This window comes from Coturnix japonica, chromosome 2 (genome assembly GCF_001577835.2).
Source record: "Coturnix japonica isolate 7356 chromosome 2, Coturnix japonica 2.1, whole genome shotgun sequence".
Taxonomy (NCBI): domain Eukaryota; kingdom Metazoa; phylum Chordata; class Aves; order Galliformes; family Phasianidae; genus Coturnix; species Coturnix japonica.
The window spans coordinates 28,619,974-28,641,542 of NC_029517.1; the positions used below are offsets into that span (position 1 = coordinate 28,619,974).

The window sequence follows — 21,569 nt, forward strand, 5'->3', positions numbered from 1 at the left end:
ACCTCCCCTTCACTTGGTGGCTTCCAACATTTCAGTCCCCTCTCTCTTCTTCAAACTCTTTGCAGAAATGGCAGGCGTGTTTTTTGTTGTTATGCTTTGGATTTGTGTTTGTTGCTTTTTTGGGGGGGAGAACACAAAGAGTTGTTGATTAAATGACAGTTCCTATTTCCTTCTTAGAACACGAAGTCCATATTCCTCAAACAATGTTACTACTGAGTTGATTTTGTTGACCGGATATTTTAGGGCTATAGTCACTTGTCATTTATTCTCCCACCCCAACAGCTAAGTTGCAATTAGCTGGGATGTGGATAACACCAAAAATACTCAGAATGTATAAGGAGGACTAAAAATAATATGTTTAAATGCAGAAGTGCTTCTTAGACACATGAAAAATTGTCTAGAAACTGTCCTAACCCAACCAAGTTAATAATCCCTTAGTAATGGGGCATAATGGTTTTTTGTTTCATTCCCCACCCCACACCCCCCTTTTCTCATCTGTCCCATCCCTTCCCTTGGCCACCATAAGAGTCAGAAGCTCCTTCTATATCCCCTTATTTTCCTGGTGCCCACAAGGCTGCTAGATAAAGCAGCCAACATTCCTATTATGGACCAATTGCAGAGTTTTACACCGGCTGCAGAAGCAGATCTAGACCAAAGTTCATGCACAACATCCATGCAACACAAGATCATGCTCCAGACTTGGGATCTCTAAGAGGAATTATTTAGTTTTAAAAATCTTGATGAACTGAGCTCCTATTAAAAATGCAGAGAGGTAGAAAGAAATGAAGCAGGACACATCAGAACCATTTCTAAAGGGAAAGAGGGTCCAAAATCTTAGGAACTGAGAAGCCAACAAGACACTGTGCTCTGTGATGCAGTTGCTGGACAGACTCTACAGCACTTCCATCTGCTTGACTTCCCCCTTTACTTTCCCAGTTTGCTCACCCACGAGACTATATTTGCTGAGAATACTGGAAATGCCTTCCAGATTCCTTACATCGCAGTTACCAAGTAAACATAACACATTTTGGCCAACTTCAGGTCAGCTTCAATTGAAACAAAGGCTATTCATACTCAGGTTAAGGTGACTGTATGCTATGCATTAACCATTCCCACACACTTCTGCACTGGACGATGTTATAGAAGGCTCAAAATAAAATAGCAAGGGCTGCTCTAACTCTACCACACACAGCACATAACTTCTGTTGTGTAACATCAAAAAGAGGGAAACTATTTGCTACCTTTTTTGCTAGTAAATACCTGATTTAAGCCTCTCAGCCTGAGGGCACACTGAGTGCTCTAGAGCTTAACTGGAGAGAGGCTTTAGGTGTTTAGGGAACACAAGGATGCATCACAGCGCACACCCGTCTACAGCCGCACCATTTCACCCCACACATAGATTTATTATTATTACTATTATTTTAATGAAAAACCAACCTACCCAGTGCCTCTCTTTGGCTATTCTATGAAATAAAGATGACAAATTTACATTCAATTCCACAAATTCTCAGTAAATGAAGATCTTTCTAAGGGTCTGAGAGATGTAGATGGTACTTTCTGGAGCTCTCAGCATACAAGCTTCTTGAAGTTATGACTAGAATAAAAAAAAGTCAGAGCCAAAGGGCTATTGTAAGAGTACAAACTTCAGCTAGCAGACAGGCTCACTAGCATTTCCATGATACAGGAAGGATATTTAAGTACTAACCACTTAGACAACTGCCAGCCTACTTACACGTAGATGGGTTTTTGCAGTTGGATTTATTTGCTGCTGGTGGTGGTTTAAGCTTTAAACCTATTAATTTCCCCCTTACTACTGCTCACCCTTCAGTCTCAAGACAAAGCAAGAAATAATTAAAAAACAATGGCAAAACAGCTAGCTTTTAAACCCCCCAAGACCAAGTTAAGAGGAATAGAGTTGAATTTGTATCTCACCAGGCTTACAACAGTAGAAATGTCCAATTTGTCATACATTTCCAATTATTATTGCTTTAAATAAGATCTTCCATCTCAAAAGATTCAGCGTAACAAACCTCGCTGACAACCAAAGTTTTGTTTTTCTGGAAATCAGACTTTTAAAGTATGAACTGATGCACATAACTAAGACATCAACTCTCACATTGACGCTTTAGTAATTATTTTACTGGTCCATACACTGATCTATACAAACACCAACAAAAATTAGTAAAGGCAATTCCATGACACCTTAAAGAGGTTATAAATGACAGTCAATAACGTAACAAGCCTCACAGAAGCAGTACAGACTGTGAGTTATGTACTTCTATCACCTAATCTTTTTTCTTTCCTTCCTTCTTGCCCTCCCACAACTCACTATCATAGAAATTGACCACTGTGCAGCATGGCTTCATCATCCTTTTGCTGACCGTCACCACGTGCAGGACAAGAAAGCTGAATAAATCAGTCTCATGGCTTTCAAACAGCACTGCCATTTTCTTCAATTAATATTTTCTGAAGAATACCCTCCACAAAAGGGAAAAATCCCATTCAACCACAAGTAAAATACGCGGGGAAAACAGTATCACTCTATTTCACAGCTGCACTTTTAATCGCAAATATTACATGTTGTTGAAGACGATTGAATACTCTGCCCTCAAGAAGTTCAGTGTGTTGGTCTAAAAACTACTGGAAAACATGGCTTTATGATTTAAATGACTTATGAACCAAATTTGTAAAGTACTATCTACAGTAGCTTTTCCTGTGAACACAGGTCCTCACAGCTTCTCTTTTTTTCATTAATATACTGTTAATTCTACCTTCATTAAATGCTCTTTTTTATATTTATATATGTATATTTAAGAACTGCCAAAGCACCCTTCTGTGCTTTCACCACAGCAGCTCTATTTAGCACATACAGGGTTACTATGAAGGCAGTCCCTGAACTTTCACACCAGTCCTTCACCACGGCCTCCAAGTATCTACCCAAATGAAAAAGCCCAGTAACTAAAATGCAAGTAGTAACAGATCTTAAGGTATGAAAGAAATTGTCAAATGGTGAAATGTCTCCGCAGTAAATTCACGCTTACAAACACTTGTACATAAGAGGAACATTTTCTTCGGTAACCTTTACAGTTATTTAATAATTTTCCCTCACCTTTATAATATTATAAAGCCCCCCCTGATTTTGGGAAGCACTATGAAAGCGCTTGTAAGAGAGCCACCATCACCCCTTAAATAACCCCATTATTTTTCATTTCCTCCTTCCCAGAGTCCTGAAAACAGCCCATCGTGTGAGGGCAGCCAGCATCAACCTCTCCCACTCACTGTACATTCAGAATCAACTGTTATGACCAGAGAAAGTTCCTGCAGTCCTGAAGGCTGCACTGTACACACAGTGGAGCAGATAAACATTTAAACTATTTTAGTTCACTCTGCATTAAGCTGAGCATTGTAGATTTTAATAAAGCAAAAAAACCCACCAAAACAACTCTACACCAGACTGTAGCTAAGTGACTCTTTCATAAATGTAAATTACGAGTTTATGCTCATTAGAAGCAAGATTATTTGCCTTTAATAACTTGTTTTCAAACATGATATTTTGAGATATTTAAGTCAAGAGAATGAGTAGAGTTTGTATGAGTGACAATGATAATTCCAACCAAGGTTACCACATTATTTAGCAGTTGATTGCTCCAGATTCAGACTGTACACAGATCTGCGAGCTTACTATCACACCAAGACAGTAATTACCACCTTCCTTGCAGTTCTGCAGTACAGATGACTGAGAAGGACGCTGACATCGGGTGGTCCCTGCCCCCAGCTCTGTGGCAAGTTGCCATTAGCGAGCACATGGCTTAGCACAGCTCCAACACCTCTCACAAAGCTCTGAAATTCAGCAGTTCCACATGTACCCACATGTGCCCAGCTAGTGAGGGCTGAAGAAAAGCATTTTAAAGGAATAGAGAGCAGAAAAAAGCTAAAAACACCCATTACTAGAGGAAAGAGGGGAAAAAAAATCAGCTTAAGACGACAATGATGCTATAAGATAAGCATTCACAACTGAAGGAAACCATTCTTCCTTGGGAATCACTGCTCCCTCCCCCCTAACTCCAGTGTCTGTGTGTACTCTTCCTTCTCTTCCCACCATCACCGCTCCAATTTCTGCTTATTTTGAATCCCTCTTGCACCACTTCCGTGTCATTACAGGACTATAGAGTGAGACAAAGAACCCAAGCAGCCTCACCTCCCCCCAGCCTCAAGGAGTGCTTTAAGGGTTCCTAAACCACGTGCACATCACGCACAGGGTGCTGGGGCGTCCTGGGCTGGATGTCAGAGGAGCAACAGCAGCTCAGGGCATCCGACTTACAAACAGCATTTCCCGAGCCTTGCCTTATATCACTATTATCTCCCCCCTTCTTTAAATAGTCCTTTTTAAAGGGTACCACCCAAGGAGACCCGCTCAGCAACACGAGGCGGAGCTCCCTCACGCTGCAGCTTTCCCGGAGCTCAGACCGGCCCCGTTCCCAGCAGCACGATGCTCAGCCGTTAGCACAGCTCGCCTTTCCATCCTAAAAGCCACGTTGTGGAGCCGCCGTGCCCCGCGGAGCAGCGCTCTGCAGCACGCTGCCACCAGCGCTGCGTCCCCGCAGCCGGTCGGGCGCTCGGAAGCAGCGCTGCCGTGCCCCACTGCTGACCCCAAGCCAACGTGTGCACAGCCTGTGACAGTTCAGAGAGTGAACTGTGAGGACAGGTGCTGCGAGAGCAAGGGTTGAGACGAAGAACAACACGCAGAAGCTTGTGATTTACTACAGAGACGGGCAAAATGAATGCAATTTAGTGATTTTACCGAAGCTACTCAAACACAAAGGGAAAGCAATCTTTAACTCAGCCCAAAAGGACTCTGCAAATTATAATGACAAATCTGTCTTCTGCGTTTATCCTCTAAATCGTTCTCCAATATGACTTTCAGGGAACAACACAGCTTCGCCTTTATCCAGACAAAGCACACACCGTGCACCTGAGAGGATAACTCCACTCACAACTTGGGACTGACTGAGCAACCACCTTCAAATCTGCTCGTACAAAGGGTGTGTGCTCTGCCACTTCAGCAGAGTTCACAGTTCTGTGTTTAACACACGAGCTGGAACACACTCGCATGTGCACAGGCATTTCTTGTTTAAGACGGCAGCTGGGGCAAAAGGGATCACAAACAACACTTATTTAAAAATACAAATAAATAAACCAACACTCTCAACTTCATAACAGGAAAATGAAGTCCTGTAAACAGAGATGCAGCACAGCTCAGGAAAACAAGGTGAGCAGCAACTCAAAGCGTGATGCCAGGCTCAAACAGGACCTGACCATTTGGTATGAGGAGGCAGAGCACTGAGCACCAAACTTCACATTTAATGAATAAATAAAGCAAGAGCCAGTGGTCACCTACTGTCACCATCAGCATTTCATTTTTTTAAGGTCTTTTTAAAAAGTTCTTGTGCATCTCAGGATGAAGCCGTACTAATAGAGCGAAAGCAGTTTTACACCACTGCCACAAAGCACCGGACTGAACCCGGGAGAAATCAAATGCTGAGTAGGCAACACTGCAAAGAAAGAAGAAATCTGTGCTCAAGCTTTAAGAGCTGTCCATTGCCCCTTTATTTTGCACAGGTGATTAGTATCAGTTTAAATACCCATGCTGCACCATAGGATCCTGCTGTTCCTTTAGCACACGTTAGCAAATCTACAGAACACCTGTTTAACTACACACTTAGCATCTCTTACTGTACTTGAAAATGAAAAATAATCCTAATTTCTGTACAGCTTTAAATACCTACAGCTCTGAAGAGGACGTGTTACTATAAAAGTAACCTACATGATAATTCCACAGTTCATAATTCCTTACAAACAGTAAGGAATGAGCAACAGGGCAGTGCAGCTGTCCCACCAGGGCCTGAATCCCCACAGCCTTGTTGTACAGCAGCTCACACTGCAGCACCTGGACCCACAGAGACCAACACTGCTAAAGGTCGCAGAAGCTCTCACTCAACCCCAGAGAGCAGCTGCCTCCACACACCCCAGATCTGGTTTTGCAAAGGAAAATGGGATTCTTTCAGTCACTGTGGGGCCCCGATGGGAAGAACCATGCAACCTTGATGGCACAGCAATACCCATCTGCAACCAACCAGTGCATAATACTCCTAGATGAACTATGTTTTCTCCTCACATCACATGCCTACAGCTGCTGCAAGTCCTTCGCTGAAAAGCCATCTAAAGCACTTCTATCAGAACTCACAACAGGAAAAGGAAAACATGCCGTTTGCACATTATCTTGTCTCTTATCTTGGATTAAACTACTGCCTGAATTCCTCAAACGTCTACAGAATGTTTTCCAAGTACTGTCCTACGGACACATTGCTTTGAATTTTTTACTCTAAAAGTCAGAGGAAAACCTGAACTGTTCCTGTGTGATAACTGGAAAAGTTACCAGCATTTCAGGAGTCTCCCACACGTGTGTAAAACAAATAGTTCAACAAACTGATGGCTGAAAACAAATTCCTGGGTGACCCATCCTGTAACAGTTGTACAAATAAAGCCCACCAAACAACCAACAGTAGGTATGGGGGAGGGAAGGTTACACTTATTTACTTATTTTAAAGGGAGATCCTCCCCTTTAACAGATGATGTATGCATGTTCCTGGTACAGATGGGGCAAATTTCTGCACCATGACACTTCAGACTCAATTAAGGTGCAACAAGCTCCATTTTTAAGGCAGGACTGGCATTCAGTTTTTTAATCAATTTACCAAAACGAAGCTCTGCTACTTTCAGAGGGGAAAATGAAATGGACACTCAGTGCGGACCACGTATTTTAAAATTGCGTTCCTAAAGTTCAGCTGAGCATGAAAGTTAATCTTTCAAAAGTGAACATTCATCTCCGATTGTGTTCAAGTGTGCTAACACTAGCAAAAAGAAAAGAGCCACTGCCAACAACGCTGGCTGCTTTTATAGGTTCCCCAGATATTTTTAGTAAATCTCTCCTTAAATTGCACTGATTTTACAGTAGTGCGCTTGTATAATATAATGTTTCTTACATATTTTTACACACTCTATATATAGAGAGAGAGTATATATTACACACACACATATATATACACACACACACTTAGAAACATTTTCCTGCATTATTTCTGACCAAGCTATACTCATTTTTTTTTTAATCTCAAGATAGTGGGGAAAAAATTGGATGGAATAGGGCCCATCCCACCTGAAAACCTCTCATTCCAAGACTGTTTCAGTACTTAGTCTCATATCCAAGAAGCATCAGATCCTTCTTTGACTTACTTTGTTATCTGTGCTCCAACCCAAACCTGGTCCAGACTAACAGTACTGAATGCCTTGTGTTCTCTGTTAGAGTCAGGTTTCCATTCAGATGAGAACAAGGTGATGCTGGTGCACCATGAAGATGCAAGCAACAAGGAGACACTTTGGTGCTGTGGTTGCACTGCACAGGAGGTTTCTCTTATGCAAACTCCTGTAAGAACGCATTCCAGCAGAATAACAATTAACATTATAATTGAATATAGTTTTCCATATCAAATTTCTATACTCTTATGGATAAAGCACCTTTTTCCTACCTGCTTTCTTGCTGCTGTTTTATGTTCAGTATGCTAACATTTACCCTAATATTGACCCTAGCAGCACATTTGATTTGCCAAGTGTAAAGATACTCAACTACAAACATGAAGATTTTCTTCTTGTCCAAACATATGTATCTGTCAGCACCAACTAATACTGCAGATTCTTATTCCCTTTTGTTTTCCCATCTTTCCAATCTTTTTTAGAAATTATTCACAGTTTTAGATTACCTGAAATATGCCCAAACATACAGAAGCACGTGCTTCTATGCAGGAACTTCCCAAAGGCAGGTTGCTTACACTATAGGTGACAGGAAAGAACAACTGCCCCCAAAGTGCCTGCTCTGCTAAGTGAGCCTCAGGAGACTGAGGAGCACCTAATCTGCTTCTCCACAGCACACCCCATGCCAAGGGTCTCTCCACAGTTTTTCAGATCACACTGTCAGCAATGCAGTCTTTATTTGGACAACAGGTGTAAAATTGCAAAGTTGCGAGATGGAAAACCATAGAAATGTGCATTCTCTGCATGTCCAGGGAAATATAAATATGTAACATAAATATATGTGGATTAAACCCTCAGTACTTCTGGTGACAGCGTCACCTGACTAGACAAAATAAGGAGAAGTCTTTAATCCTAGCTAACACGAAACTTTGTACTCTGCTTCAGCCAAGAGAAAGAACACGCAGATAACCACGTTGCATGCTTTACAAATAACTGCCCTGCAACACCCCGGATGCACATACTGCACCCAGGCACTGCTGAATGCTTCAGCTTTGCTCAGACATTTCCACCTATCCTTGTCCCTCCAAAAAGATGAAAAGTTACTCTCCTGACATTTTATAACGTTTATTTTTTGCCCCCCATGCTCCATCCATTTTCTTGTTTTTTAAAGGAGCAAATTTCAATTAATTTCAATTTCAGATCAAAGCTGACTCAAACTACAAGAACAAAAACCTGATGCCTGTGCCACACCACACCTGCCTCACTGAGCACAGGACAAAGCCACCAGAAAAGAGCTGTACTGGTTCTCCACACTTCTCTCCACTGATTATCAGAAGACTGGGAGGAAAAAGCCTTCAAAGTTAAAATGTTTTTAGGGGAAAGAGCAGGCTTAAGGAGGTAGGGTTCATTTTGGGAGCCCTTAGCACGGCTGAGAAGGTGTATTTTATTTCTGCCTGCGTCCCTGCTCAAAAGCATTATGGAAGCTCCATGTTTTCTGTTAGGGAGATAAAGCCAAAATCTTCAAGAATTTTTCAGGTCAAAACTGAGCATTTGAAGTCCACCCAAAAGCCAGCCAGAAACCATAAAAGGACTCCAGCCCTGCAGAGTCCTATGCTCTGCACTTAAAAGAGCAACTGATATGAATATCCCCCGTTTGGGGGTTTTTGGGGTTTTTATTTTTTTAAACAAAAATACCACCTTCAAGGGCTCAAAAAGGTACAGATGGGTTCTCATTACTCACAGAGTAAGGATAAAAAGAAAAATAGGGAATTTTTAAATGTTTCTCATTTATACTCCGCTACTCCCACATTATACTACAAAAACCGCTATTTTTTATTCCTCCCCTTCTGGATTTACCTCCCTACACACAACTTAATGTCTACTACGGGTATGCTCTCCCAACAAAGCAAAAAGAGAATGAGACTGAGCTTCTAGGGCACAACTTGGAGGGGGGTGGGGGGTTCATATACTTCAGCTAATTAAATAAACTGCAGCAAAAAAAGGATGTATTTTTTTTTAAACCATGAGATAGTATGAGTAGTAATAAAATTTAAGCTTTTGACAACTCAAGAGAACACGGTCAGCAGTAATTTCTTGTTCTTGCCATCACAACTTGCCCACATAGGAATCACAACAGCTATGCAGGTTCACATTTTCTACTACAACTGCAAGCTTTCAAACAATTTTTTATTTATTGAGAAGAGGGGAAAAAAAATATCCCTGCCCACATCTGCAAACAGAAGTGCGAGAACAGAGAATAAAACTTCCGATTTTACATCACAAATCTTGACTTTCCGCTCTCCAAAACACTGATCTGCACCCAGGCACGGCCTCAGCCTCCCTCCATAGAAAAGGGCACGAATACGGTTAATGAGTGACATTTTCTATCACATCTCCTTACATACAGCGTGCTTAGCCCTGCTTCGTGTTTACAGAAGCAAAACTAAAAATGTCTGCCACTAAATTATTTTTAAATACCCACGACTGTGGTAGCTCCCCTGCATAGGTTGGCCCTGAAGCCTTTTCCCACTGCCCCGCGCACACACAACACACAAGCCCTAATTATACAAGAAATTAGCAACCCAATCCGACAGCACAGCACGAGGCTCCCACGGACGGGTTTTGTGAGGACTTTGGGGCCTGCTTCAGATCGGCCATTGCCCGCTTGGGCGTTACATGGGAGGAGGCCTCACCCACGTGGCACACCTTTGTCACCCTCCTCTCGCAGAGAAACCCCCTCCAGCAGAGGGAAAGGGAATTTATTTTCTCAATAGAAACAAAGGGCCCCCAGAGGTGTGGAGGAAAAAAAAAAAAGAAGAAAAATTAACCTTCCAATCAGAGAAAACACCTCGTTAATGCAGTTCAGGTGTCACCAGTGATTTAAGCACCTGGAAGGGATAGGCCCAGCCCCAGGTGCCCACATTTGGGGTGTGACAAAGGGGAAGGGGATAGCACAAAGTGACAACAGGGCCATCTCAGCAACCAGGCACAGCACGGGAGGCCTCGCAAGGTGCCAGCTGCTCCCACCACGCCACGAGGCAGCACCCAAAGTCACGCCATGTGCCGCACAGCACCAGCCCCTGTGAGGAGAGCTGGGCCACCATGAACCGTGCCCCACGTTCCTCTGCGGAGCATGACTTGCAGGCTGGATTATTGCAATGCCTCCACACAGATTTGAATAAAATGACCTAAACCTTTAAATATTGCAACAGCCTTCCCTCCATGCAGAGGGGTCCGAATGCAGAATTTCTGCATTCCTTTCGTGTTCCCTTGAGATTTCCATAGTAAGTCAGAAATCTACGCCGAAGCTTATTAAAGACTTTGCACCTCCCCCAAAATAATTCCCCACCCTTCCATCAAGTAAACCTTGACCAGGCCCCTTCTTTCAGCACAGCCCTTGTCTTTAAATACTTCCAGGGGGAGGGGAGGCAGAGCCACACACAGGCCTGCACAGCAGGTAGGGAGGTAATTTTGCAGGCCTGGGTGTGCCCACTCCCAACATGGGGATCCAGCTGAGGCTGGAATGCAGCCACCCCAGCCCTCAGCCCTGTTTCAGCCGTCGGCATCGTGGCAGCCCTGGCCTATGGCACCCTGACCTCCCGTGCATGACAGGGAGATGGATGGCCAAGCACTCTGCCTCCCTTCCCATCCTCCTCTGGAAAGACACCCGCAAACCACCAGTGGGAGCAATGGTAGCCATACACTCTTTAAAAATAATAATAATGGAGGGATCTGTGAGGCAGTGAGCTGGAGCTCCCCACAAAGGAGCCTCACAGTGACCAGGGGGCAATATAACACTCTAAATACTTCCAGTGCACCACAAACCAACTTTTGCTCTTAAGAAGCATCACTTGACCCGACTTCGTTGTACAGTCACAGAGAGGGACGGGTTTGGTGTATTCACTGATGTTGTGAATGGTGCCACTCCTCTGGCTGGTTCAGAGGCAGAGGAGCACACAAGGCCCCATGGAGGCCTGACCAGCACCCCCTACATCAGGAGATACGGGGGCTGCAGGAAGTTACTATGAAAACACGTTAACAACCAGCTTCACCAAAACAGCAGCTCAGGAAGGCCTTGCTCTTACACACACCTCACCACCCCACATACACACACCATCAGCAATGTCTGGAGACACGAAAAAAATCCCAACTTCTTGACAACCCCCCCCTCCTCCCAGCACCACCCCCAAAGGGAAAAGTATCCCGCATCTATAAAAGGAGCAGGAAAGGCAATTTTACACACAGGGGCCACCGAACGAATTTTAAATGGGTTTCTATATTTGATTTTGGAAGAGGGGGAGTAGAAACAAAGGGGAAGGAAGTGCAGCCATGAGAAATGCAAGTTAATTTTCTCTTAAACGTGGGCATAACTCGGAGCTGTGTGTGCTTTAACTAGAGACGTCTTCGGGAGAAACAAGGCGGATAGACTGATACAATTGTATCTGCCTCTTTTTTTTTCTTCCCCCAACCCCATTGCCATGCCCATATGTAGGCTGGAGAAGTGCTAAAGTCCAGGGCAGCCCTGTTCCCAACCCCACTACAAGCAGATCCACACTGGTGATAGCTGGGAATTCACAAACACAGGAAGACACCAAGAAGGGACTTTTACACCTCGTGGATCACATCTGACGACTCAGAGAGCAGCAAAATACATTGAAGCGCATTAAACGGTGATACAAAAAGTTTGGGGGGAGGGGCACAGCAATGTTCAGTTTGCCTTCACCATCAGCAAAATTAATTTGTTTTCAACAACATAAGCAGAGTAATTTGTGCAAGATTAAGGTGAATAAAAACGATATGCCTAATTATTATGGAAATGGAGAGGAAGTGATCCTCGTGCGTCCCATGGACTCTTCCTCCTTAAATCTAAAAATACGTTCCCTCCACAGCAATTGCTTTTTATGTACAGAAGACCCAAAATACAGAGTGCTGCAAACCAAAGCCACGTATCTTGCATAACAAATGAAGGAGCGCACATAGTACATTAATTCCCAATTAAAAGAAGTACCAAATGCAACCACAACGATCAGCATAGCGTGAAATGGGCCAGAAAAGATTTGGGGTTTTTGTTTTTTTAAATGCTCCTTCACTAAACCCAAAATCCTCCGCGCCTTCCCCAAGCAAAGATTTCCTCCAACACCCAGCAGTGATTAAACTTCAATTCCCAAAGCACCCCCAATTACTACATCCAAATCCTCCTTTTCCAACCAGCTACTTTCAGAGCACCGTGCTTTTAAAATGAAGGCTGAAAGGGCAGAAGCCCCTCTCCCGAAATTCCGCGGCCAGACCTACTTCTCAGGCTGAAGAATGGAGCTCAGAAACAAGCACGTGGAAAGTTTCGGCCCTTTTGCTGCTACTATCTGCAGCACGCCAGGTTCCCTGCAATCTAACGTTTGTGGCCGAATTGCTACAGGCAGCAGAACAAACACCGCCCTGCCATATCGCGAGTATCGCCTCCGCACACGAGGCCCACTCAATTACTACCTTGAAAAAGAAAATTAAACATGCATCTTGAAATTAAGGGCTCGTTAATCTAGCCCTCCTTGGGAAGGAGTCACCCTCCTGCTGCTTTGCTACACCGGCTCGAAGGAGATAGAAACCCTCTCGCACACAGATAGTCAACCACAGCCCTGCACCGCGTGCCTATAAAACGCTCCGGACTCCAACATGGCAGGAGCAGAGAGATGTACACAGCAGCGTATTTACACGACGCGTTGTGCTGCTAGAGCTCATGTGCTCGCCGCTCCACAGCCCCTCACTGCAGCTCCTGCTCACACACCACATTTTAACTCCTCCACGGAACTTTAAAATACCAGCAGCCCTCCCCAGCCGCAATGCAATAAGCTGAGCATTCCACAGGAAGACCTCGCTCTTTTTCTTTCTTTTTCTTCTTTTTATTTGATTTTATTAAATCCATAGAAACACGGGGGGCCATTCTAGCACAGAGCACGCTGCTGCTGTAAGAAAGCTGCCCCTTTATCTATAAGGAAGAGAAAGCCAAGCCTATGCATTTTTCAGATCACTTCTCACTGGGGAAACACGGAGGGAAATAATAATAATAATAATAATAACAACGAGACAAAAAGAGAAATTACCTTTGTCTTTTAGGCACCGAATGCTCAACTTCTATGAGTTTTCCGTGCAGCTCCACTTTACCTGCGGAGAAGAACAGAAGGGAAAATATTGGAGAGGGGCCGTGCGGCTCTCGGCAGCGCAAGGCAGCAGAGCGGAGCGCAACACGTTAGAGCCCATTCATCGGCCGCGGGGCAGAGCGGGGCGGCAACAAAGCCGTGGCCGCGGGGCCGCTGCCCCCGAGGAAGAACCGCGTGGAGGGCGAGAAGGGCTACGAGGGGCCGAGGGCCTCCGACCCGGCCCGGGAGCACGCGGGGAAAGCGGCCCGAGAGCGGCGGGGCCGCCGTTCGCGGAGGTTCCGCTAAGCGGCTTCACTCGCTGTTTTTATTATGATGGTCTTGATTAGGTTTTTTGGTGGTGGCGGTTTTTTTGGTGCTGTGTTTTTTTGTTGCGTGGTTTTGGTGGGTTTTTTTGTTTTTTGTTTTTTGGTTTTTTTTTTAAATGCACAAAAACAGGATGTCGGGGCCGGGAACCGGCGCGCTGCTGGAGGCGGTGATGGGTGCGTGAGAGCGGCGAAAAGAAACCGAAATAAATACCGGGTGGAACGGGGAGAGGGGGGGGCGGCAGGGCTCCCACCTCCCGGCTCGGGGCATTTCGGCGGGCAGCCCGCGGCCTGCGCCGGGCTCAGATGAGGTGCCGAGGGGAGGGAAGGGGGGGGGGGGGGGGGGGGTGAGCACCGAGGGCCGCCCGCCCCCGCGATGGGCCCCGGGGTGTGGAAAAAGCAGGGGGCCGCGGGCACGGCCCTCCTCCGCTTCCCCCCTCTCACCCCCCCCGGGGGCCGCCGCCGAGCCGGGGGAGTCTCACCTGGGCGCAGGGGGGCACCGGGGGCCGTCGGGGGTGGGAGCGGGGCCGCTCACCCGAAAGAGTCTCGATGGCTTTCATGGCCCAGTTCTCGTCGGGGCAGTCCACGAAGGCGTAGCCGGACTTAACCAGGAACTGGCCCGAGAAGGGGATCTTGGAGTCCTTAAAGAGACTTTCCAGATCGAGCGGGCTGACGTTCTCGCCGAGGTTGCCGATGTAGAGCTTGTTCATCTTCCCGGCGGCGGCTGCAGCCCTCGGCTGGCGGGAGGAGGTGGGGAGAAAACAAAACGCGATGGAGGAAGGAGAGAGAGAGAGAGGACGGGGAGGATAATCGGCTCCGCGGCTCGCGGCCCTCCCTCCCTCTCTCGAGGGGTGAAAAATAAAATGAAAACGAAGGCGAACGGAGCCCTAAGTGCGTGCCGTGCCACCCGGGCGCATGGGGGGCCGCGGGAACAGCCGGCGCCGGGCCGCGATGGCGGGCTGAGAGAGGAAGAGGAGGAGGGGAGGGAGGGAAAAAAAGTACTTTTTGTCTTTGCCCCCGAGCCCCTCCGGCAGCAGCGGGCGGACTATGGAAATGTCACACTACGTGCGCTCAGGCACCGCCTCTCGCTGCAAAAAAACACACAGAGAGAGGAGGGGAGGGGGAGGGATGGAGGGAGGGAGGCAAAGAAGGGGAAGGAAAAAAAAAAATTACTTGAATATTCCGGCTTTTTGAATGAGCCACGTGTTCAAACTACAAATCAACTTCTCACGTGAGGAATCCCGGCTCTTCAATTAGCGAGCGGCTGAGCCGGAGGGGGGGGGAGGGAGGGGGAGGAGAATGAGGAGGAGGAGGAGGAGGGTCGGGGTGAAGGCCGGGGGGGAGCCGGGCGGGACGGGACAAGTTGAGAGCAGAGGGCGGGGGAAGGGGAACGCGGAGCCGGGTGGGCGCAAGCCCTGCCCCCGCCTCTACCCTTCCGCCGGGGGGGCCCCAGCCACCCGAAAAGGAGCGAGCGAGAGGGGTGGCGGCCCGAAGAGGGAGGGGAAAAGGCACCGCAGTGCCCGCCCCCCGCCCCGCTCCTCCCCGCCGGGCCGGGCCGGGGGATTGGGCAGCGGCGGCTCGGCGCGGAGAGCCCGAGGAGCCGGGAGGGTCGGGGGGGAGGAAGAGAAGGAGGATGGGGATGAGGATGGGAATGGGGGGATGGGGGGAGCGGCCGCGGCTGCGTGCTGGGGGGCTGCGATGGGGCGGGGGGCTGCGCAGCCCCTCCGGAGCCCCATCTGGTAATGGTTGTGCGATGCGGGCGTTACGGGAAGGAGGGGGGAAAGGGGGGGAAAATACACGAGAAGGAAAAAAAAAAAAAAAAAGACAAAGGGGGCGGAGGGCGGTGGGGGAGGATGGGGACCAGAGCGGCGCGGCGGGACCTCGCTTGGGGCACCGGGGCCGGGCCGGGGGCACACAAAGGGCCGCGGCCCCATCCCCCCAAAGCCGTTTGCGACTCGGCTGGGCGGGCACGGCGGGGGGCTGGGGGGGGGGAGGTGGGCTCGGGAATGCGCCCGACGCCGGGGATCGGAGACGGAAACGACAGCCGGGCCGCGCTCCGTGCGGGCGGCCAGCGGGGCTCGGAGCGCCCGACGGAGGCGCGTCCCTCCCGCGGCGGCCCCGCACGACCGGAGCGCGGCGATCCGCCGTTCCCCCCGCGCCGTGCTCGTTCCCACGCGGGGCGCGACTCGGGCACCGCTCGACGGGGCGGCTCCTTTGTTCCCCTCGCTCCGTGCGGGGCTCCGGGGGCGTCGGGGTCGCTCCCTCCCGAAGCCACAGTGCTGCCTTCCCGCGCCGAGCACAGCCGAGAGCGCGGAGCTCCCATTGTGCGGCAGTGCCCGCGGATCCGCGAGGAACCGGGATGGGCGAGCGAGGCAGCTCGGGGCCGGCTGGAGGAGCCGGAGGGATTGTCGGCTTGACCGAGCGGGCTGGGCTGCGCTCATCGGAATTTAAGCACTACTTCCGTTTTGTTGGAAACGAGCAAATAATTCTCTTTACATCCCCCCCCATCCCCCGTTCCCCCCCTCCCCCCCAGTTGTATTAACCTCCTCCTGGCTCTTTAACGCCGGCCGAGGCATTTCCCGAAATGAATTTGTGTTTCATCGTTTCAAACGTTCTGGTGTAGTTGATAGACACAATGATGTCAGCCCAGCGCAGCCCCCCGCCAAGCGCCCCGCGCTCGGCCGGAGCCGGGCAGCCACGGGCCGCCTTCTTCGAGGCTTCGTTTTGCTGTGCACGAATTCGATCCGCGCTGGGCATGTGCTCGTTCCGCCATGGTCGGGCAGTGGGTTTTCCTCCGGGCTGCGCCCATGCAGCGTCCTCCTTAGCTGGTGTGTTTGCTGGGAGATGTATTGTAAGGAATGAAGCTTCAAAGTCCACAGCACGATCACAATCGGATGGCTGGAAAAAAAAAAAAAAAAAAAAAAAAAAAAAAGGAAAAAAAATAGTAGAAATAACCCCCCGTTTATTAGCGGTCTCTTTCTTTTGCTCCTCTGGAAACATCTCGTTCATAAGGAGGAATATTTGTCTCTAGTGCTCAATAATACGGAGCTTTGTTTGCACGAAGTGTGGGCTGGGTAGCGGTTTCGTGAGTAAATCCAAAGGCTGAAATGCCAGAAAATAAAGGCTCGCCCGGTGCTGCGGGGGTCGATGCTCGGGGACCCGCCCTGTGCGCTGTATGCGGGCGGACCCCCGTGTACCGCCACCCCCGGGCCGACCCCCGCTCCGTTCCGGCCCCGTGCAGCCGTCGGGGTGGCGGTTCCACTCCCACCCGTGGGCGGCCATCGCCGCTCGTAGTAAAACGGCGCGGGGCGTGGCGCGCCGCCTCTTCCCATTGGCTAGCGGGCGGCGGAGCGCGCCTCTGCGCGGCTTCCTATTGGTTAACGAGCCGGCCCGCGTGGCGCGAAAGCGGGGGCGCCGGCGCGAGAGTAGGGGGCGCGGGAGCGGGGGGCGAGGGCGGGGAGAGCCGGGTGCAGCCCGGCCTTTGTCACGCGGTAAGTGCGGCCGGGACGGGAGCGAGGCGGAGGGAAGGCGGGGGCGGGACCGGGGCCGCCACGATGCGGGACAGCGGCCGCCCAGCCCCGGTGTGCGGGCCCGGCTTTGGCTCCGCACCGCGCGCCGCTCGAAGGCTGCGCGGAACCGGGTACCGGGTACCGGGCTGGCAGCGCGGCAGGGCGGGTGGAGAGCGGTGACGCCGGAGATAGAGCGCTGCGGGCGGCACCGCGCCGGGTAGGGCGGTTTTGCTAATAAAACAGAGCCACAAAGTGATCGCCTCGGTGTGTGTGTGTGACTGCGCGGCCGGGAAGCCACGGGGACTCCTCGTTTTGTAATGCGGCGTTCACACCATGCCCTACCGAAACGACAGAAACCTCATTTCTGAGCTGGTGTTCCGGTGTGCGGAGCGCGGTGCTTGCGGCTCAGCACGGATCTGCGTGCTCAGCTTGGAGAGCAAAGGTTTTATTTCTTCATTCTGTACGGGGATCTCAGGCTCCGGGTTCTGTCTCTCAGTTTTCAGCTTTAAAACGTTAGCAAACCGATCTTACAAAACCAAAAATCCGCTCACGTGCGTTTAAAGCCCAAATGTAATTTGCACTCACGTTGGCACGCACTGGCCATCAACTTTTTACCGGCGCTGACTCCGCTCGGTACGGTCTCGTTCCGAACGGGGCTTTCCGAACGGCCCCGCTGCGACGGGGCACCGCGGCGGCCGGGACGCGATGTGTGCTCCGCGCCGGTGTCGGAGGGGGAAGGAGCAGGAGGGAACCCCGGCGGTACATCCGACCCGGCGGCGGGACCCCCTTCCTGCCCCCCCCCACGTGTCTCCTCCGTCCCGGGTCGCTCCGCGGGGCTCCCCCGGGAAGCGCGGGGCTGGAAACGCGGCGCAGTATCGATGGCGGGGCCGCATCCCCCCGTCGAACGGGATTTAACCCGTATCGAGACGGGCTTTTTTGTTCGCTTTTTTGTTTTGTTTCATTCGGTTGCGTTCGAGAGAAATCCGGGCTCCGCTTCCCGCTTCTCTCGAGGAGCCTTTTTAGCCGAGGGCAAAAAATATCGACGGAGGGAAATGGGGCAGCAGCCCGAGCGTGAAATCCCCGCGGAGAGAACAATGGGCGCCCCCCGCCCCGCGGCCCCGCGCTGGGTTCCCGCCAGGGCCCGCGCCGGGGGCTCCGCCGGTCCCACCGCGCCGGGGGAGGGGGTCGGGGCTGGGAGCCCCGCGCCGGGCAGGGCGGGACGCCCCCGGCTCCTGCCCAGCAGCCATTAGGAGTTCGGAGGAGAAATGTTCGTTTCTTTCTGTCCAGATGTTGGTATCGCAGCGCCTCGGAGGAAGCTCTGAAATATTTTGTTATAGATATTTAAAAAAAAGAGAGGGGGGGGGGGGAAAAAGCGGCGTTATTTTGAGTTCCGATGGGTTATTTTGTTATTCTATGAGCACAAGCAGGGCTGTAAGCTGACGGAGTTTGACAGAGTTCACTTTTTGGTTGTTTTGTTTGAAATTGGTTTCGTATCTTAGCAGATATTTATTCCATAGCTGGAGGTTGCTAAGAGCTCAGCCCCTCCCCGCTCCTCTGCTAGTTGGGGTTGATTTTGGTTTTGTCTTTTTCTAAACCCAACCATGTTTATACAGTTTAGAACATCCCAATAGTGAGGCAACACCCCAGAAACCAGCTTCAACTCAGCCATTAATTCACATACCCACTGAAGAACCAGCTCCCAAACGGTTGTGTTGAAAACGCCCTTTCCCTTCACCATATATATTTTCTCATTTGTTCCTTATATTTTCCTTCTTGGGCTCAGGAGTGACCCGGTGTTGAGCACATTGGGGTTTTCCTCCCATTCCTTGGGCGGCTGAGCCCACGAATTGCAGAGCCCGAGGTCTCCCCACCGCCCCTCCTGCACCCCAACCTCCTCCCTGCGTCCTTCTGTCTTTCTTCATCTGCCCTGCAATGAGCTCAGTGTTCCTCACAAAGCCATTCCCCACGGCTGCTCTCCTTGCCCTGCTCATTACCTTAGCACATGGCTCAGGGCTTTAGGCAGAAAAACGTGGGGAACTTTGATGAGGGGAGATGTGTTTGGATGGTATTGTCAGTGCAAAATGGCTGCACAGCCACGCCAGGGGAGGAAATGCCTTTTTTTCTTCTTCTTTTCTTTGTTGTTCTCCCCCCTCCCCCCAAGTTCTGGGTTTCTGACAATTAATTTGCTAATGAAGTTTGACCTTTATTTATTTTTTTTTCCTACGACACTTTATTGTTACTGAAAAGAAAAAAATAATAAATAATAATAATAATAATAATAAAATTAAATTTTAAAAAGAAAATGGGAGCAGCTCAAACTGGTACAACAAGAAGTAGTGAAGTAGGAGCAGAGAAACCAACGTAACCCAGCAGCTCTGTGCATCCCCAAAGCCTCAACCTGGGGAAACAAACGGCAGCCCCAGCGCAGCCGGCCCCGCTCCCTGCTCATTCATTCCCATTTCGAGGCTCCATTTGCATCTCAATGGGGCGATCCCTGATGCCACGGGGGCACAGAAATGTATCCCGCACCGAGAAGCGCTTTCTACCAACTTCAACCCCAAGTTTTTCCTACAGGAAATATTTCTGTGTTCCCTTTTGAATTATTTTTTAATGATTATTATTAATCTTTTTTTTCTCTTTCCGGTAGCAGCAAAATGTTCTGCCGAGCTTTCAAACGTTTTTCAGCTCGTACTTAAAGCAAAGTTTGCAAATCCAACAGGGGAAGATGAAAGGAATGCCACGTTGAGGTGTGCTGTGGGGCTGTCGGCCATGAGCTCCTTGCAGGGCATTGTGTGAGAGGATCAGGGTTTGTGGCAGTGGGGCACAGCGCTGCTATGGGGTCACGGGACCACAGGAAAAATGCAGCTTTCTTGCATCAGAGCCGTGATAAACCCCCGCCCATAAGCACACATCCACCGAGGCATTCTGATAGGCAGCCCTTGGAGGCAAGGCTCATATCCACCTTCCTGGCCACAACGAAGCAATGTAAGAACAGAGGCAAGTTGTGCCACCAACGAAATGCCAACGTTTGTTTGGTTTTGCCCTTTGGGTGAAAAAAACAAAATAAGGTTATCCCTGCTATTCTATTTCCTTGCACTGAGCGTTGGATCCAAGGCAATTCAGGAGTGTTTTTGTGCCTCCTTCTTTCGGCTTTGTTTGGGTTTTTGGTGCCAGTAAGGCTGAATCCCAACACTAAACCCAGGCATGGTCCGAGTCAGAACAGCAGCAGAGTTTCTTCTCAAAACAAAAGAATCCAAACGCTGGTTCCGATGGTGATGAAATGCAGCCTTCATCGAAATGGGGGCTAAAGCTGCTGAATGAAACCATCACATTCCAGAAATTCTGCTTAAATTTCCCCCAGTTCCTGCAAGATAACGAAAATACAGAGCTTGGTCTCTTCATGGAAAAATAAAACCAAAATAACAGTAAACCAACTGAGGACATATTTGTAGGCAGTGGTTAAGTGAAGATGCCTCCTGTCACGGGCTCAGTCTAACTGTGTGATGGAATATGCCACATTCCCAGCCCAAACTTCTTGTTTCAATGGCAAAGGTTGGGCTGTTCCGAGCTGGCCCAGCCATTGAAAGGTTCCACCCAGCTCCTCCAACCTGAGGGCAATGAGGTTCTGCTGGGTGCTGCAATGGGGACTCTGGGGGCCACTGTGGGGTTCTGTGGGAGATCCATCCCTCAGTGGGTCAGCGCTTGAGGTTTCCACCTTTGCCCTGTCCCATAGGGGCTGCTCGCGGGTGCGCGGCCACGCGCCGGGTGCCAAAGTCCGGCTGTCCCAATCATTGGGAAAGAGGGAGCAGCCCGTGCTCCCCCCTGGAACATGCTGTTTCTGCCCCATGCTGCCTTCACACAGCCCAGGAGCTCTTCCAAACAGGAAAAAAGCCCGCAACAAATGAGAGCCAAAGGGAAGATTTAGTTTTCTCTATAAATTATGTGTGGAAAAGGAACGAAAAAGAGATGAGATTTCACACCTGAAATCCCCACCAGAACCCTTTCCTGTTTCCTTCTGCTACAAATAAAGTTGCAGTTGATTCTTTCTATTCTCATACAAAACATTGGGTCCTTTTTTGTTTTTTTCTTTTTAAAATGATTATTCTTTTTCTTAATGGCAATCCCCTCTCGCCGGGCACCTTGCAGCGGGCTCCCTGCCACCAGGGATCCTGTCGGTGCCCGTTGGCCGCCCCACGGCACAGCAGCAAGACAGGGCACGCCGTGCTGCAGCTGTGGGTCCAGCAGGGAAGTGCTGAGCTCCTCAGGATCCAGGGCTGGGGTCCCTGCTGCTGCTCCAG

At 49.6% G+C, this 21,569-nt stretch overlaps 1 protein-coding gene across 1 annotated transcript in view; it reads right to left on the reverse strand.

Annotated features, from left to right (window-relative positions):
- Positions 1-14,911, reverse strand: part of IGF2BP3 (insulin like growth factor 2 mRNA binding protein 3) — a 98,279-nt gene extending 83,368 nt beyond the window's left edge. The window contains exons 1-2 of the mRNA XM_015853829.2: positions 14,298-14,911; positions 13,404-13,464 (exon numbers count right to left, since the gene is read on the reverse strand). Of these exons, the coding sequence (XP_015709315.1) occupies positions 13,404-13,464; positions 14,298-14,472 (236 nt within the window). The 5' untranslated portion in view covers positions 14,473-14,911. The remainder of the gene's footprint in view (positions 1-13,403; positions 13,465-14,297) is intronic.
- Positions 14,912-21,569: the final 6,658 nt, after the last annotated feature.